The sequence below is a fragment of the Mchenga conophoros genome, linkage group LG1 (genome assembly GCF_057382185.1).
Source record: "Mchenga conophoros isolate Kocher_MC1m ecotype Shallow Benthic linkage group LG1, M_conophoros_male_GT1.1, whole genome shotgun sequence".
NCBI classification, from domain to species: Eukaryota; Metazoa; Chordata; class Actinopteri; order Cichliformes; family Cichlidae; genus Mchenga; species Mchenga conophoros.
Window position 1 is genome coordinate 19,409,586 of NC_140526.1, and position 18,592 is coordinate 19,428,177.

Sequence of the window (18,592 nt, forward strand, 5' to 3'; positions counted from 1 at the left end):
GACAATCATGGTTCTCAGTCATGTGGTCTGTCATCTTTTGTGCTTTATACTCTGGCTGTTGCAGGAAACACCATGTGGAATTCATTTTTAAGCAGTTTAAGAAGTATATGCCCTCTGAGGTTGGTGGGTTAAAGTTATGAAATGATAGAAAACATCTACAGAAGTCTTATTGAGCAAAAATACCAAATTCCCACCTTTTGTAGTGTAGCTGTGTAACAGCTAGTAGTGGAAACAGGTGTCTTGGACAGTTCTTGCTTGGTGAGTACCAGCAGTCTAGGTTGGGAAATTAAAAACAGAGATGTGCTCAGCCCCAAAATAAGAAGGGAAATAAGCAGACAAGGAGACCAAGACCCTAAAGAGAAAACTGACAGAAATATGTTCCCTCTTGAGATGCAGTGAGAGAATGTGCCAGAAGTTAATGTACCAGGGTAACACTTGCGAAATTTAGTCTGTGTGGAAGAAACAGTAGAAAGCAGCCACTCTTGATAAAAGGCACATGGCAGTAGCCCGGAGAATGGAAAAACAGCAAAAGACTGAAAAGCATGAGGAAAGCAACTGTTGGATCTGGCTCAACAATAGGTGAACTAAAAAAAAAGTCATAAAAGTGCTATATTTAGCAGAAACTGGGCACAGAGGAAATCATATCCGTCATCTGAAGCACGATGGTAATACAATAGGACCATGAAGAGCCAAATTATTTGTTAGATATGAAAGTTTTTCTGCTTCACTGTGCCAAAAACTTTGGAGTGGCGTGATGATTAAAAAAACTCTTAAATTCTGAGTAGAGTAGCTTCACTACAAGTGTGTGAAAAGCCTCGCGTGGCACTACTCGAGCGATGCTTTAAAATCTGTGGAATGACTTCATGATGCCTGTTCACAGCCTGTGCAAAGGTGCCAGTGACAAACTGCAGTGCTGTATTTGAAAGTGTGATATCCACACAGAGAAGAAGACCCAAAGCTGTTAAAGCTTCCAAAAGTGTCTCTGCAGTGTGTTAACACCGAGAGCTGGATGTTTTCAGTTTGGTATTTGATTCATCCGTCCATCCATCCATTTCCTGTCACTAACGGGGGTTTAAGGAGACTTTGGCATTTCCTAGGCCGTCTCACAGGTCTAATCTCTCCAGTCCTGGATGTGCACGGGCCTCCTCCGAGATGGGACATGCCCAAAACCTAGGAGGACCCTGGGTCCCCTCAGTTGGCTCAGTCAAAAAACATTTATGTCTAAAATGCTGACTTTAATTTTATTTCAAGTAACTTTTCCATTTAATTTTGTTACATAAAAACAGCATAAAATGTTACATTTACTGGAATGACTGGTATACATTCAGTTTATAGCAGACACGTTTTCCTTAATAATGAACTATTTGAATTAGCAAACCTTTGTTTTCATATATTTCAGTTGCAGTCTTTAATCAAAATTATCATTATATTATTATCATGTTTATTGAGGGTGAAGAATCATTTCTTTGAGTGCTCCTTCTGATGTGTAGGAGTAGCGGCTGAGCTCCTCTGAATGACCAAGCTCCTCGAAGGCTGATCCCAGACACACCAGAGTGTTTGCTATTTGTTCTCCTTTATTAATATAATACTATTTGTTTGGGGAAGTCCTTTTTCTAGTTTGTTGCATGGCTGTAGGATTTTAGGTTTTTACCGAACTGCCGATGAGGTGTGTGGCCTGGGAGATAAAGACTTACCTCAGTGAATCAGCTGCGTTGTGCTGAAGATGGATCCTCCTCTGCAGTGAAATTGTAGTTACACCTTCTCATCTCTGTGTGATATGCTAATGAGCAGCTTTGCCGAATATTTAAATCAGAATTGATGGGATTTTTTTTCCCACTCTTGAGATTGATTTTTCATTGCATTGGGGATATACTGAGTGATGTCTGCATATATACATTTGTATTATTGATGGTGATTGCGGTAATTAAGCCACTTTACTCGCGTTGCTTTCTTACATTTTCTATCTCTCACTGATGTTTTAAGGCACCTAATGAATTGTGCTGTCTATCAATCACTGCACTTCGGTGACTCATTAGTGGGCCTGTGACGGCACAAAAAGAAAACACATGCTTTAGTCCCATGTAGAGCCGCACAGAAAAAATGGGCGCACTCAGGAAGTAATAATAACAATATTTGTGTTGCTCTTGTTGTGAGGCTGTGATCACACAGACTTCCACGGAGGAGGCAAAACAAAATGCGGCCGATAACAAGCCTCAAGTACATGAAACGGTTAAATCCTGCTTTTATTTTAATTCTCTTTCCTCACAGTAGGGATGTGCTTTAATGTATAAGCTTCAAACGTAACTAATTCAATCATGAATGTGCAGTTTAAAAAGTTACTTTGAGTCGTGTTCATTAATGGGAAATTCACTCTTGTACTGTGACCTATTTTCCTCACGGTAAGTTGCAGTATTTGTGCGTCAGACAGAAGATGGTGTCACTGCATGATATTTTATTCAGCTAATTTAGGCTCCTGGCTTTAGAACCGGCCAGCCCAGCATTATGTTCCATTTGATGTATCACTTTGTTCTACTTTACCTCAGCGTTATAAATATGAATTCTCCTGAAATTTGGGAGCAAATTCCTGTAAATCTACATCACACCACAGAGAGATTTAAGCTGTGTTTTTGCACCACACATCGCAGAAGGCACTGAAGTGTTTGCTGAGGGCAGCAGGGAGAAACATGATCAGATAAAGAGGTTAGAGCTGCTGCATTTGCTGAAGAATAGTTTAAATAAGCTAAGAGACCTGCTCATCCATGATCCCTGTGCATACTCCTGAAGTTAGAGTGCGGTCTGAATGGGGGTTGACATGTCTTGTGGTCTCACAGGTGCTTAGTCTAGCTTCAGTTTCTCCAAATTTGTGGCTCTGACACCTTATTTCTCACTGATAGTTGTAAACCTATGTACATTAAGTGTACATTACACTTGCTGTTCCATGATGTTTTATTCTTAAAGTCAATTCAATTTGCTAAATAATGATGTTTTTACTCTCAAGAACAGGGTAATCAAAGCAAAAAAACAAGACAACTATGCCCTATATTTGCAAATTGGCACCATTTAAGGAAAAATGCAACCTGTCTATTATGATTAAGTAACATTACATACAAAGCAGCAGTTTTCTGACTTCTGTAGCTGTTCATGCCAACCGTGTAATTTTGCAGGACATATTTGTGGCATTTATTTTTTCAGATTAAGCGAAATTCTTTAGATTATTTTTTTTGTCAAATAAACAGATTTGACTAATCAGGCAACTGCATTTGGCAACAAGTGCGCTTGTAGCTCAAAACGCAACCTGGTACTGAATTTTACAAAGATATGGAAATAGTAAAGCCATGCTGTTTTACCTCAGACACACACTTAGACGCTGCTGTGGGTCAATCGGCTCTCTGAAGTGATTTATCTGCCTCCTCTGATGTGCTCCCAACTCTGCCGATGACAGCTGAAACTGCCCTCGCTCACATCCTGAAATATGTACGAAAGCAGTCGTGATTCAGCCTCTACTGCTGGATCAAACCTTCTTGTGAGAATTGGATGAATTCAGAATCTCAGTTTCTTCTTTCTTCTTTAGAAAAATCCAGAGCAGCTCATCATCACTTCTTGTGGATGAATTTGTTGCCCCCCCCCGCAGATCTTTCGGCGTGTACAAGTTTCCATCTGAGAAATTGGGAATTTTATGTAGTTTTTTTAGCAACACGCTCGATGTAAAGGGCTAAACACAGTAGGCAGCACTTGTTAGACTTCGTTCTGTTAGGCTTTGTTCTCATGGCCCTGAGGGACTGCTTCTCTGTGTCATAGTGTAAAGTGCGACTGTTTTTGCAAACACATCTGTTGTTTGAGTCTGGGCCTACGACACTAACGATCAATTATTCACGTCAGACGCGGTGTGTGTGCAAGAACACGTGCTTGCAGTGAATATTCAACTCTTGACCAGACCTTTCTCTCTGATTACATCTGATGAGTGAAAATGAATTTCACTAAACCGTCTTCGAAAATGAGGCAGAAAATAAAGAAATTAATATTCTCATTCAGAGGAGACATTTCATCATCCTGCCATGATGGAAAACGTTGGTGGTAACTGACAACTTAATCCTATTTCTTTTTTGCAAGCGCAATGGCTCAGAACTGTTTCACATCATTGTTAGAAAAGAAGCAGCTTTGCCAGTTAAACGATCCTCTCTGATTCCCTCAGCTTCCCTCATCTCTAAAGGCGGCATGGACAGATGCAGAACAACTGTCTCCTGCAGGACTGCTCAGATAAGCACAAGTGAATTCTCTTAGATGTGCCTCGGTTCACCTGCGCATGTGAAAGTGCTGTTCAGATCAGTCATTGTGTAACAAAAGATCTGAACTATGCAGGTTTTTAACGCACAAAAAATATTTTCCTTGTCCCCAGAGTAAACAGAATTTAGTTCCAACACTTTTGTCTGTGCTTGTAATATTTGGAAGTCTGACAAAAATAATGTACGATGCCGTTAAAGTTATTCATCATTCTCCCAGAGGAGCTCTCATTTGTTTGTTTGTTTTTTCCAGGGGACTAAAAGTGCTGAGTGTGGATATTGTGATGTGTGTGATTCATGGGTGTTGTGTGCTTTAAGGTCTATTTCCCCCCCTGACGGATCCTTGGGAGCCTTCCTCTGAGGATTTGACACTGAGAGACGGACTCTGACAGTTGGATCAGTAATTATTCACCAAAACATACTTTGCATACAGAAAACTTTGAGAGTCATAACGCAGTTTTACAGAAGTATTGCAGGTGTTGCTATTGGTCTGCTGAATAGTGCTTGTAACAGAACCTGCTTTTACTGGAATCCAGATAAGGAAACTTTTCGTGACTGAACCATTTACTGCAGGACAGTTGAGTACATTTGATCTCTTGAATGTAAAGGATTTTCTGTACATAAAATATTGGTTTCAGAACTTCCCATTTTGCCACTGCCGTGTTGATGTTTTTGGAGCCATACTTAGATGTCAGTCGACTGCAATAGTTTTGCATTTGTGGACTTTGTGTGTGTCAAGCAGACACACATACCTACTAGTTGGTGCTAAATAACAGACTAGTGCCCCATTTATGCTTGCTGTTGTTACGCTAACAAACAGAGTTTTGGCCTGCTGCACACGTTTTTTGTAACTTGGCATTTCGTGGCTGGACTGAAGACAGGCGTGTATGAGCAAGAGGTCAGAGATTACAGAGAGGGATCATCTTGCAACATCTTGAAACTGATGTGAGACTTTCTTGAGAAAACTCTGAGAAAGACTCGGCAATTGCTTTCCTTGAGTGCAGCGAGTCCGTTCTGCCTGAAGCACCAGTATGAAAGTTGAGAGGGCACATGACGTCATAGTGGGCTTATTAAAGTTCTAAAATTCCTGGTCCTGAGTGCAATTAATGCAAAGTAAGCCATTTTTTTCTACATAGCTCCATTAAAAGTTCTCTACAGTTCACCAACAGGGTTAGGGTTATGTCCAGTTCGGCTTCTCAGATTCAGATTTGAGACCCTGAAGGCAGCTTCTGCCTGTCAAAAGGGATATACCCCTACCTTCAAACTGGAAAAAAAATCTTAAATAGCTGACTTGCTGGAGATGGGCTACACCCTGGACAGGTCATCAGTATATTGCAGTGCCAATCATTTACACACACATTCACACCAATTTAGAGTCACCAGTTAAGCTAACATGTTTGGTTTTAGACTGGGGTGACCATGACTAGGGGATTCAAACCTGTGGCCTTCTATGCTCACAACAGAGAAGCAACAACGCTAGTTACTGCACCACCACACCGCCCAATTATCCAACTATCAATAGAGACCAAAACTATTTTCTGTACTGGGCTGTAAATATGTTTATTTCTGCTGTAAAATTGTTGAGTTTAACATGCAAGTCTATGGGGATTGGCTCACTTTTGGAGACAGCTTCAAGTGGCCATTAGAGGAACTGCCAGGACTTGGCTTCAGTTTTCAGCCCCGGAGATTTCCACTTGATGTACATCCATGAGTCCGTCAGCTAATCCGTCTACTGATTCAATCCCTCGTTCTTTGTGTCCTTCTTTTTCCTGCCAGCATCAGATGATATTACAGTAGACAGCAGATGAAAGTGGGACAAACTGGGCTGTTCGCTTCAGTGAAAGGAACAGCAGCTCCAAGATTGTCCAAAGATATTTTATTATTGCTCTAAACAGAAAAAGAATCCTGCTCGTGTCCTCGAATAAAAGCTCCCAAATTTGTTAAATGATATGTCAGTATACTACAGTAGAGTCTTTGTGGGCTTCTGTGTTGTTTACATGTTGTTACCCAGAAAGAAAGATATGAGTATTTCCTTTGCAATAACATTTTTACCACATTTAAGCATGCTTGTGAGTTTTTTCTTTTTCATTTAAAGCCCTCAGTTTTGCTTAGTAGACAACATCTGACAGCAGCAGAATAGGTGTTCATCAGGTATAGCAATAATGTTTTAAATCATTACAAGGGCAACGCACAGGGAAACCAAACTCCTCCTTTCTGTGACTGCTCGGCACAGGAGCTGCATCACAGCATTCACCGCTCCAGTGTGGCTGCTTTTAACTAGCATTGTTTGAGTGATTGTGTACTAGACAGGCTCCAGAAGCAAATGTGTGACCTTAAATTGAATAATGTGAAAATCCTGTTTTAAGCAAACAGGTGCAACAATGTACAAATCACTGTGAGTAAAGCTAAGAACACATTACAGCAAATTAAGTGTTCATCTTGCGCTAAACGCTTGACTGCAGGCTAAATACCACAGCCTGTTATTACTTATAAAACCATCTGCATTCCATAAAAGTTCCATAAAATACTGAAATAGTAATTATTCTTTTTTTGTCTGTTTTTACAGGTAAATCAGAGAGGGCTTCGTTTCTTGGATATGGCAGGGATCCTGCGGCATCTGGCTGCCAGGTGAGTCTCTCATTGTTGCTTCTATATAGACCTTTGCATCATTTCCATCCCGCTTTTAAAATGTTTTACTTCAAAATAAGTCAAACAGTATTTTTTTATTGTTATAGGCAGTCTCATTATAGCAAATATGTGTGGTGAGTGTGCTGTGCTGAGTAGTGAGCGTTAAAAGTTAAACAGACCCCCATACCTCAGGCTGGTGCCAAGCTATGGCTTCTCGGCTTTGTCCCATTGAGGCTACAAGACCACCAAGACCCCCTCCTACAATGTAAACTATCTTTGCTTTGGCTTTCTGACTAACTCTACTGTTTTAGATATTGTGAATAAGCACAGAGGAAAGAGTGCACACCTGCAGCTGCACAGATCTGAGATTAACCAACTGACATCTAATCAGGACAAATAGCTGAACAAGACGACTGATCTCATGAGCTACTTGGCACATGACGTGTGGTCATTTTACAGTCAATCAAGACTTACACAATTCCCAACTTGGCTCAGAAGACAGCGTGGTAACAGTTTGCATATGAATGATTATGAAACTGACCTCACGGCCAATTGTTTGTCAGTGGTGCTAGTTTCAGTCCTTATGCAAATATAACCTGCAGTCAGCTGAGACTGAAGAAGTCACTTAGATGAGTGACGAAACGTTTCTCCCACTGAAAACACTACGTCCAGATGAACAGAATCAGCTTTTTGGGAGAGCATGGTACCATTTGTACCTTTGTGCATATTGGTGCTGAGGTGTGCCTCACATGAGCTGTGGCTTCTTAACATTTAATATCAGAATTTCAGGATTTTTTCACCACAAAATCTGAGATTGAATAGGGAAGCTTGTACAATCTTGAGATCTATTCAAGAGTGGAAGAGGATGATTGTTGAGTGATGTTCGTATGTTGTTCCTCCCAGACTGACTACAGTAGCATAAAGGAGGTCAGACCCAGTGCTGCTGAAGGTATTCAATGTCACTGAACAAAGGCAACAGCAGAAGTGGGTCTGTTGTGCCATGTGAAAGCTCCAGCATCAGTGACAGATTGTTTTTTTGCAAACTATTTTCCTGACCTACATTTCATATCAGCGAAATTATCTTCATTTCTTTTGTGCTGCTTCTCATGTACACATTGTTTTTTTAGTCCCAACTAAATTTGGAACTTTAAAGCATCAGATAGAAACGTCTCAGTGGTAAACTGTGTCAATCCTCAGCTTGCAAAGAATCCAAGAGGGCACATGAGGCAGGTTTTCAAGCCAACTACTACTACTCTTCATCGGGCTGAGTTGACCTCACTCACACACTCTACGCTCTCCTGATCTCCAGCCGATTACTCTAATTAGACCAAGCTCTTAATTGGGCGTCTTAACCCAGTTTGTCAGGGTTGTAGAGGTCAAACAGATATTGGTGGCAGGGTAACATGGTAAGCTTTCAAGGCTGGCGGAGTCTGTCCTCTCATGTTAAAAAAAAAAAAAAGATATGTGAAATCTTTTTTTAAAACAAAATAGAATTTTTTGTTTTCTGCTTTTTTTTTTTCTTATTATTCATTTCTTTTAAAATCAACCACATCTGACAGAAAGTTCCCAGTCAGCTGATTTTTATTTAATAAAGACATGCAGAATTTCACCAAAATTTCCACACACATTGAGCTAGGCTCAATTTTACACTTTTTAATTCTTTTAAAAAATTTTTTTCCAAATTCTGAGCCCTCACAACTTATAGACACATTCAATTTGCAGAGCTTAAGAACGTATTCCATCTCAGTTACATTTTATAGCCTTTAAATTTTAAAGGCATTAGAAGTTAATGCTCAAAGCTGGTCATAGAAAGTGCTGAAAATACTGAGAAGAAGATGATTTTGGTTTTTGATTGTGGCATTTGCTGTGGGTGTAAAACTGATTTGGTTTTAGATTTTAACAGAGCCTAAATGTGCTTTTCAGCACTGAAGGCTTCATGTGGATACTTAAGAAGTTATATGGGCTCATAAAAGCTGGAATAATTATGTGAATTAAAAGTGCAAAATTTAAATCAACTGCTTTCTACTTTGAAACCACATAACTCAGAATATTCATAGCATGAAGTAAATTTTTTGCATGTTTTTTTTTAAATATACTGAAGTTAGTGTACTAAAGAAAGATCTAATACAAGCGGTCAAGTGAGAGACACTGAGTGCTTCTCTTTATTAAAATATGTGTTATTTTGAACAAAGCTCTGTTTAAATGCAGAGAGCTTAAAAAAATGACTGGTTGAAGGTCAGTTTGGACAATAAAAGTTGTTCTTTTCCTTTAGTTTTTAAACATTTCTGCGTTTTCTCTTTCAGCCTTCTGTAAGGACAGACATTGGGTTGGCGAGTCCGAGTTCAGTGACTACGTCAGGGAAGTCTGCTACTCCTTTCTTCTCCTTCACTGCAGCCAATCCAAGAAGACGTTCTCTGCCAGACCCTCCAGCCATCGGTCAGTGCCGTCTTCATGACTGAAAGAAAAGTGCTCTTAAATGACCAGCAAAGCAGGTTTTACAATATTTGAATTTCACATTGTGCTCCAAAAGTAGATCAAGTTTAGATAAAGACAGCCTTAATTATGCAATGCAGGATTCGAGCCTTTCTGATAAAGTTGTTTTTTGGACCACTTTAGCTCATGCTTGAGAAATCCCAATTACATACGAACTATTGCTCAGTCAGTTCTTCATATGCCTCTCATCTCAGATTTGGCTGTATAAAGGAAAATATTGTATTTTAATCAGAAATGTGCAAGATTTTAGGTCCATACTGTCATTACTTTGATTAAAAAAAAACAGGATGAGGATCTGGGCATTTTTTTTCAAGCTCCTGTTTTGAGGTGCAATATTTAAATTCAATTATGTAGAAAACTACTTGAGCTAGGTCCTGCAAAGGAGTAGAGTAATTATTAGGCGCTGGGGCTCTATGATCACACACTATCGGGAGTGTAGCTCAAGTTAAGGTAAAGTTAACTGAATTACTGTATTTTCCACACTATAAGGCGCACTTAAAATCCTTTAATTTTTCAAAAATAGTCAGTGCACCTTGAAATCCGGTGCACCTTATGTATGAATTCTGGTTGTGCTTACTGTCCTCTAACCGATTTTATGTGGTGCATGGCCTGAAAAATCTGTCAAAAAAATGTTTTAGTATGACTTTGGTAAGCTACCAAGCGGCACTGCTTGATGGATTGTCTGAGCATTAGGGCTACCGTAGTTAGGAGCCTCATGGACTCGGAGTAATCTGGGTCCAAAACTCCGTCTATTCAGGTCCCAAAGTCAAACGAACACTCTGGCGTCACTGAGAATTTAAAACTGTCTAAATTCTTTCATCTTTAATAAAATGATCAGCGTTGCTGCTTTACCAGGTGTAACAATTACGTTAACACCCAGGCATTCATTCATTCAAAACAGAATTTATTAAATTTAATGGAGTTGGAAGTTAGCAGGAAGTTAGCTCGCTAGCTTCGCTACCTAAACGTGATATAGCATGTTCTGACTGGAAAAAAAAATAAAAACGTACAGCTCTGCTATCACTTCCAACATAAATGAAGACAGAAAACTAAACAGCAGTGACGTTTGCGGTTGGGCTAGCTGGTATATAATGCTGTGCTATGTGATCACTAGCAACACAGCTATGTTAGCATAACATAAAGCATACCACAGTGAAGCTGGAGGATGAACGCTAATTAAGTTAAGGTGAGGGTTCCCGATGGTTTTTGACAAATGCAATTGCATGGTAGTGTACTGTAAACGGACCAAACTTCAGTCAGGAGAACAACTGAGATAATCCATCCACAATAAGAGGTTAGTTATTAATATACTGCAACAACATGGGAATGGAGCAGCTGCGAGAGAATTCAACATCAATGCCTTATGTATGAAAACAGATCCCTTCATCTACAGTGTGCATCTCATAATCCAGTGCGCCTTATGGTCCGAAAAATATGGTATTTTGTATGTTTGATCTCTGATGAGTAGAAATCACAATAGGTTGTTATATTTACAGCTTCACATTTTCATGGCACATGTTCTTTAAAATTGCGCAAATCATGTGTGTGGTTTCACAGATATTATAGCTTCAATATGGAAAAAAACCAAACATTTTCATCTAACTTTAGTGTGATATTCCTCAGGTGTGAAACCATTTCCAAGATCTAAATGAGCTCTTTTAGAAAAAGAAACTTTCTGTTAATATTATATCAAAAAAATTGTGATTCTCTCATTTTCGCTATGTAAATATTTTTTAAATACTTATTTATATTTATGTACAGCCATGGTGAGGCTTTGTTTCTAATGTTTATCGAGCCTTGGGGCGTCTGCGTGACAGTGTTAATTGTTTGACAGTCTTAACATCCACTGCACAATAAAGGAAAACTAAAAGTAACAGCAAAACTAATAAAAGCTAAACTGAAACAAGCAGGTAAATAATGGTAAATAATTCAGTTAGTTTTCCTTTTTTTCAAAAGTCTAGTTTTTATATTTATTTTAGTTACTGATTTTCACATCTACTTTTAACTTTTAGTTTAGTTTTATATAATCACTTGATAAGATTAATAAAAAAAATGACAGCTGTAATAACTCCACATTTGATATAAAACTTGGCCAGCCCTAATATGAACACACCCTGCTTTGGTGTCTGGCTTCAGTCGTCATCAGGCTGCGTTGAAAGAGCAATGACAAAAACACACAAAAAAACAAGTATCGACATATTTCTCTGATATGTCATGTAGGACTGTGTGTAGTTTTCTTTTATTCTTTATGTGAAAATCACAAACAATGCTTCGTAGGATTTTGTTGGTGAGTTATGGCTTCTGTACAGTTGCCTCTTTATTATTTTGTTTTCTGCCTTTGAATGAATACACCCTGCTTTCATCTTTCCACAGATCCTCTCCAAACAAAAAAGGTTCGCAAGGTCCCTCCTGGCCTGCCTTCATCTGTGAGTGGAAGATCATCTACCTCTCATATAAATAGATTTCACAGTGAGCTCACCTAAACAAACACACTCACTCAAACACACATACACACACACACACACACACACACATCTTTACCACTCACACACCCTCTCTTTTCACAGTTGTACACACAGAGCGCTCTTGACAACCCCGGCACACTTCTCGGATTGAAATTGTGTTGTCTCTGTGCGGCTTGTTCAACAGCGACTGCGGTGGTGGCTGTTTGATTTAGACTTTTAGTGTTTGTTGTTTACATGCTTGTTGTTTTAATCCGAGCACGTAGGGGTCTCGGCGGGCGACAACTTCCTGCAGATTTTTTGGTGTGTCGTGCAAAAGCGCATGCATGCGTGCGTGCGAGTGTGTGAATACACATGTGGACCTTGAGGTGATTGATTTTCAGTGCTGCCCTGTCACAGTCTAGCCTCCTCACAGCCTCTCCTGGGAGAAAGAGAGGCTGTCAGAGCGGATCCACAGCTCTGCTCTTTTGATGTTTAATTAGTCATTACGTAGCCGAACAGGAGGACAGACAGAGATTAATAGCACAGAATATCTGAAATTTCTATTGGTAATGATCCCGGTGGAGCAGAAACCATTAGGATGCAGAGAAGTGTGGAGCTCAGCTTGTATTCGCTTAGACAGGGGGTGTTGGAGTTCATTAATATGCATAAATCACTAAGTCAGATGTTCATTGTTAAAAACCCCGGTGGATCGTCAGAGGTTTTTATTAGGCTTTGCCTTGAATTCTCAGAACTAGTAGAAGACAAGGATTTTTAAAAAATGTTTTTTCCTTTTTAATCAGAAGCAACTGGTTTACCAAAAATCCAACATTTTCTTTCCTTAAACAATGACGGGGTTTCTTTTCTTCTTTTGGCGAGGGAGTCTGAGACTGGATTTGCCTTGCAGAGCTTTGATAATCATCACCTCTACTGCTGTTACTCTGAAATTAAATATGGAACAGGCCACCGAACATAAAAGGGTGGCATGTGTTTTGTTTCTGGATTTGTATTTGAAAAGAAGTTTGTCAGAGCATGAGGGAGAGAGAGCAGTCCCTGGCAGGAGCAGGAACGTGCGCTGCCTTCCTCTTAAGTAAGTGATATATTTGAGGTCTTGTCAGACGGAGGGAGGGAGGCAAAGAATGGTTGCCTCGCGGGTTACATCTCTTTGTTGTGTAAATGGACGCTGGGCTTTTATTTGTCAGTACTTAACACATGGGCGCAGGTGCGGTTCTGTGACTCATAAGAGTACAATCAAGCAGTACAATGCTAGATGGGGAAAAACAGTGACAGAGCATGGGATAAAATACAGCTTCTTCTTGTCACTCAGTACAGCTCAGAAGATAAAGCCTGGAGCTTGGAGGAATTATCCCAGTTAGTCTTTGATCCCATTTGAAAGAATAAAGATGGCTGACAGAGAAAGGAAAACATAAAGAGTTTTTCTCCTCTTTATTCTTTTAGTTGGCATATGTGGAAAATGTTAGAGTGGGAGGTTGTGTGGCAGCTTTTAGGAGCTGTTACTTTATTGCTTAGTGAGCTAATAGGAAGCAAAGGTGAGGCATGGGTGTAGCAGCTATCGGATGGGGAAAAGTGCTACCTGCGGCCTTCCAAGGTGTGTCTGGTGACTGTTGGAGGGAGTGTAAGCTGCATTTCTGAGGATGGTTATCAGCTGAGAGCCGTGTTTGTATTGCGGGCTGTGGATGTAGCGAGGTTTGCCGTTGAAGAAGTGTCGAGGGGAAGGCGCACCTGGAGTCAGATTTACTTTGCCACAGGCAGCTGTGTGAAGAGCCTGCAGCGTACCTGTAAAGCATGAATGCAGCTGCATATGCCACCGAAAGCTTTTGCTTGTGTAAGCAAACGCGGGAGCCTCACCAGAGACCTGAATAGCTGCTCGATTTACAAAAAAAAAAAAAATCAACACAGTGCTTCCCATCATTATATCTACTGCTGGGAATTTTCTTATTTATTTATTTCATTCTCAAATCCCCTCTTTATTCCCCAGCTTGTATTCTTTGCTCTCTCAGTCTAAAAATAAATTTCAGACTTTTAAATCAGATGGGCAATGGAAGATGCAAGTCCAGGCGTGATGTGTGTGTACACTACATGATGGAGCTGAATCAAAATATTTACGGGAGCACATCCTCTGTGCAGTTAGGTTTTGACACTGCAGTGCACCGGGATGTGAACACTATCTAGACGGGCCAGCTGGTGATTGCAAATATTTAAATGTTTATAGGGCTTTTTCATCTTATATACAGACAAACCCCCCACCCCCACATCAACCACACTCATACTTTCCTCTGTGGTCTGCTGGCTGTGTGCTTGCAGACGTGGGATTCTGCAGTGGCTGTAATCGTATAATCGTGTGATGTATATGCCTAGCAATATGTTGTTTAAAGGATTCTTCAAAGCTGTTTGTTTATCTATAAATTTATAGCTTACCACTTTGTGCGGGAGATACCGATAGAAGCATTAGTTCTGTTACAGTAGACACCTCGGATCTCATTGGCCGCCTGCTTTTATTTGACTGTATAATCTGAACAGTGGATATGAAGGACAGAGCTTGTTGTCATTGGACAGACAGGCTGCTACGCCGAGGGATGCTGATGGGCAGCTGCGTGGGCACCTGTCTGACAAGAAGGACTGAAGAAGGAGGGAGAGAAAGCTCGTAGCTCGTGGGGGAAAGTTGCCTCTTGTAGGATATTTCTGGGAATCTGCAAGGGCATGGTGTGTATCTCTGTGTGCGTGTCGAGTTTGTTTGTGTAAATAGCGTTTGTGCCATCCTCCCCCACCGCCTCATCCCCCCATCCCCGCCTTGTCAGAGGCACAGCGGCTCGATGTGACACTTCCTCCCTGGCTTTGGTGACGGTATGGCTGCAGGATGAGAGAAAGAAAGTGGTGGGCTGAGATTCGGCTCCCCTTGGGGGCTTTTGCAAGCGAGAACCCTGAGTGTGGATGACAAAAAAGATTGACATTTGCTTTTGACAGATCACTCAGACACCCTTGTTTCTGAGAGATTTGTACTGTGCGAGCTGTAAGAAAGGAAGTCTGCTCTAGGCTGTGAATCTTAAGACCTAGAAATGTTCCTCGCAGTGTTGTCTGGTGCATGACTTTCAAATGGTATATTTTCTCTCTCTCTCCATCTGCCATTAACGGCTCAAAGACAAAAATAATACTGTACTGCAGCGGTAAGCTAGGGTTCCTGTTGTAGTGAGAGCAGCTTCTTTTTGTTTCTTCCTTTGAACCGTGGCAGGATGGGACAGTAACAGGGCTCAGGGAAGAGATCTTAGATGAAATGCATAAGTAAAGCCCTTTGTAAACCTCCGGGCCTTTTTAAGTCTCAGGCAAAATTAGATTCTGGGGCCACCCAGCAGAAAAGCATAAAGTTGCATGTTTTGTGTTTTTGCCTTTTGATATCCTGATGTAAATCCACAAAAACATGAATTAAACAATGACACCCGCAGGGACGAACATTATAAACAAACGTGCATGCATACACTTTCAATTACATCCTGAAGTAGCCTGCTGATTTTTATTTATTTATTTGTAGGAAGTCACTAAACAGAGATCTGTTTCCCAGTCTCGTTGTACAAGTTAATGGTTTCTAATGTGAAACAAGGGAAATATTGGATTAATAACAATAATAATGACGCTGATACAGTTTTTAGGCCTTTGAAATTTATCTATCTAGAGCGTGGCGTTGTCAGAGAAAAGCTAATTACACTTTCTTTTTTCTCACTTTTTTCCCTGTGGTGTTGAAAGTGGTATCGCGTATGGAGTATTTTCCTGATTTTTGGTATCAAGTTTTTAAATTCTAGTATCATGACCACTAGCTAATATTAAATACTTGCACAGCTCAAAAAGACTTGATTGCTGACAGTTGGTTGCTGTTATCGGACAGCAGGCCCTACTTCTGTGGGTTTCATATTAACAACAGACCAAGCTGCAAATGTTAAGTCGTCTTTTAATTTTATTTCTTAAAGAGTAACACCTGTAAAGCTGGAAATTATTCCTGATTGTTCCACAGTTCACTGTAAAAATTAGAATTTGGTGTATGTTCTGTATGTCATTGTTTTGAATTTTTTATAATAGGTGATTAAACTGACAGGGGCCAATATTGTAGGCTTTGACTTGACCCCAGTTAGCGAGCTCCCCAGAGATGACCTCATCAGATGGCTGATTAGATAGACATCCTTGGTTTGACGGGATGATGCTGAACAGTCGCAGCCACCTCTGGGACCCTGGGCTTTGTGTTTATCTTTGTTTGGGTGGCTGAAATTTACCACTGACATTAGAGGCTGCAGATAATGGAACAGGCAAACAATCCAGAGGCCTGACCTCTTTCATCTGTGAGGAGAACAAGGAGTTAAAAGGACTAAGAGCACAAAAATAATGCACAGATTAAAGTCATTACTCACATTCTGGCCTGTTGTAAATTATTCATGTAAGCCTTGCGTGAGTGTACGGCATTAATGCAAACCTTGATTTGAGATCGCTGGGAGACTCAAGAACACAGCCTGTCAACAATCACTAAGTTTGTTATTTAGAGACCATCTAAGGGTGGCTGCTGTGACCTGGAAAAGACATCACTGAACCACAGGATTCTGCTGTAGGTCAGAGGTAATGTGTGATGCGTGTATTACTGAGGGATAAATGAGATCAGTGTAACGACCATAGATGGCGACTATTCAGGTTTCTGAAGGTGTGCCGGTCAGCTTGCTTCTAAGGCAAAGGAAGTTTATTCAGCTCGGAAGTATTGAAGCATCTTGAAGCGTTCAAGGACCCAGAGAAATCAATCATCCTCATAATGTTGGTGTTGGTGTTTAAAATTGAACATGTGCAGACACAATATGTGCAGGTGTAAATGTTTGCTCACCTCTGCCCATCAGCTGCAGCAGACTGCCAAAGAATGAACACTAGGTTTGCATTTTTGTACGTCAGGTTCTCTTGTGTCAAAGCTTCTTGTTCAATGCCTAAAAATAAGGTCTGCTGTAATAAGAAGCTTTAGTCACTCTCACATTTTGTTCTACAACAAATATGCAAGCAAATACCCATGTTTTACTATTCAGGTTATAACTGTGCTGCTAATTTGTGGAGATTATCATGCAGAATTAAATGTTTAAGAATCGAACACTTATATGTCACACTAAAAGCCTATAGAAAAAAAAAATCCCATTGCTTTTTTGGCGAGGGAGCCAGGGTGATGCTAACATTCAGGTTGGCCTACAACAAAAGTCATCCCTGCAGCACTCCGGAGGGATGAATGAGCTTTTCGTCATGCAGTCTAAAATACAAAAGAGCCATTTAAGGGATGGTTTTGCAGCGTAGAAAGACACCCTGTAAGTCTTCTTTTCCTGCAAAATTCTGGCTGGCCAGAGGATCATATAAAGATCTTTTGGGGTAGCTCTGCGATCCTCCATAATTATCCTACATAATTAGTTAGTGGATAGAAAGTCAGTCTCCAACTCACTGGACCGCTGCGTCATCCTGTTTATTCCTTTTTTTGATAGTCTTTATTAGATAGGAGCAGTAGAGGAAGGCAGGAAATGAGGGGAAATGGAGCAAGGAAATTACATGCAGTAAAGGTGCAGCTTCATCTGTTCGAATTTCACCAAATCTCAGTCGATATTCTCCTGTGGGAGACGATAATCTTATCTTATTTTAAACTGAAAGATCTGACCAGAAGTGGTGATTTCTGTCTCTGCTGCGTTGATGCTTCCAGGATGTTAATTGATTAGCTTTCTTGTGGTCTTCACCGGCTCTGCTGTCTGCCGTTGACGAGATAAGTTACACCTTTAAGATGCCCAGCACTTCTAGTGAGCACTGTCCTACTTGTGTCACGGCCAATCAGGGGTTTGCTTTGCTCAGTGAACAGTGCTGTTATTTATTTGTTTGGCGACATCATCTGTAACTAGAATCAAAATCATGTGAAAAATTAAGTTGGTAGATTCAAAATAGTGATTCTGGGCTTCCACTGGGTCATATCTGTACCCCGGATGAAGTGACCTTCTAGATCCTTCCAGAACAAATGAATGAGTCCCCGTGAAGGTAATGAAACTAATCCTTTGAAGGATTACATCCTCACCGTTTAACCACAGAAGCCTTCATTCTCTATGCCCCAGTCTCGCTCTGTCTTATTCAGTTCTTTCAATCTCTTCTATTCTCTTCTGGTTTACACATTTTTCACATTTATTCTACAGTGTAAAGTAAAAGTGTAAGCAGCAGGAGAAAAAGTCAAAAAAGGAAGCTTTCTTTCAGGAGATAATGTTATTAGGTTGTTTTTAGTTTCCCTGCCATATGGTTTTAGTAAAAGTAAAATAAATAAAACCTTGTGTTTTATTTTTGTTCTTCTTTTGAAGCCTATTATTAGGCTTAACTTGAAATTTCAAACATGTGCCATCCGTCCCAGAACATACTTTTTCCCCTCCTTAATGTCTGTTATGAAGAGGTCAAATAGATTTGCAGCAAAACAGCAAACAGGTGTCCCATCCCAGCACTTTTTTACATTTCATGCAAAAAGGAGGTCTCTACTTTCACTTCCCTGAACTCTTCAAGCGGAAAACACAAAGAAGTCAGGATTAACGATGTGGCATCTCATGGGAAAAAGAAATTTAACCCTTTTTAAAAATGAGTTTGTAGTTTAAGATCGGATGGATCCAAAGTCAGTCTCTCTTACTTATAACTGTAGGTGAGGGTTTTTTTCCTCAAATGTTTTTATAGGCTAATGTTTTATAGGCTAATCTTACAAAAAAC

At 40.3% G+C, this 18,592-nt stretch overlaps 1 protein-coding gene across 5 annotated transcripts in view; it reads left to right on the forward strand.

The window, feature by feature from the left end:
- tcf12 (transcription factor 12) overlaps positions 1 to 18,592 on the forward strand; it is an 84,879-nt gene that overhangs the window by 38,128 nt on the left and 28,159 nt on the right. For all 5 annotated transcript variants that reach the window (XM_085269321.1, XM_085269300.1, XM_085269313.1 and 2 more), the window contains exons 6-8: positions 6,847 to 6,908; positions 9,212 to 9,344; positions 11,775 to 11,827. In XM_085269321.1, the coding sequence (XP_085125447.1) occupies positions 6,847 to 6,908; positions 9,212 to 9,344; positions 11,775 to 11,827 (248 nt within the window). The remainder of the gene's footprint in view (positions 1 to 6,846; positions 6,909 to 9,211; positions 9,345 to 11,774; positions 11,828 to 18,592) is intronic.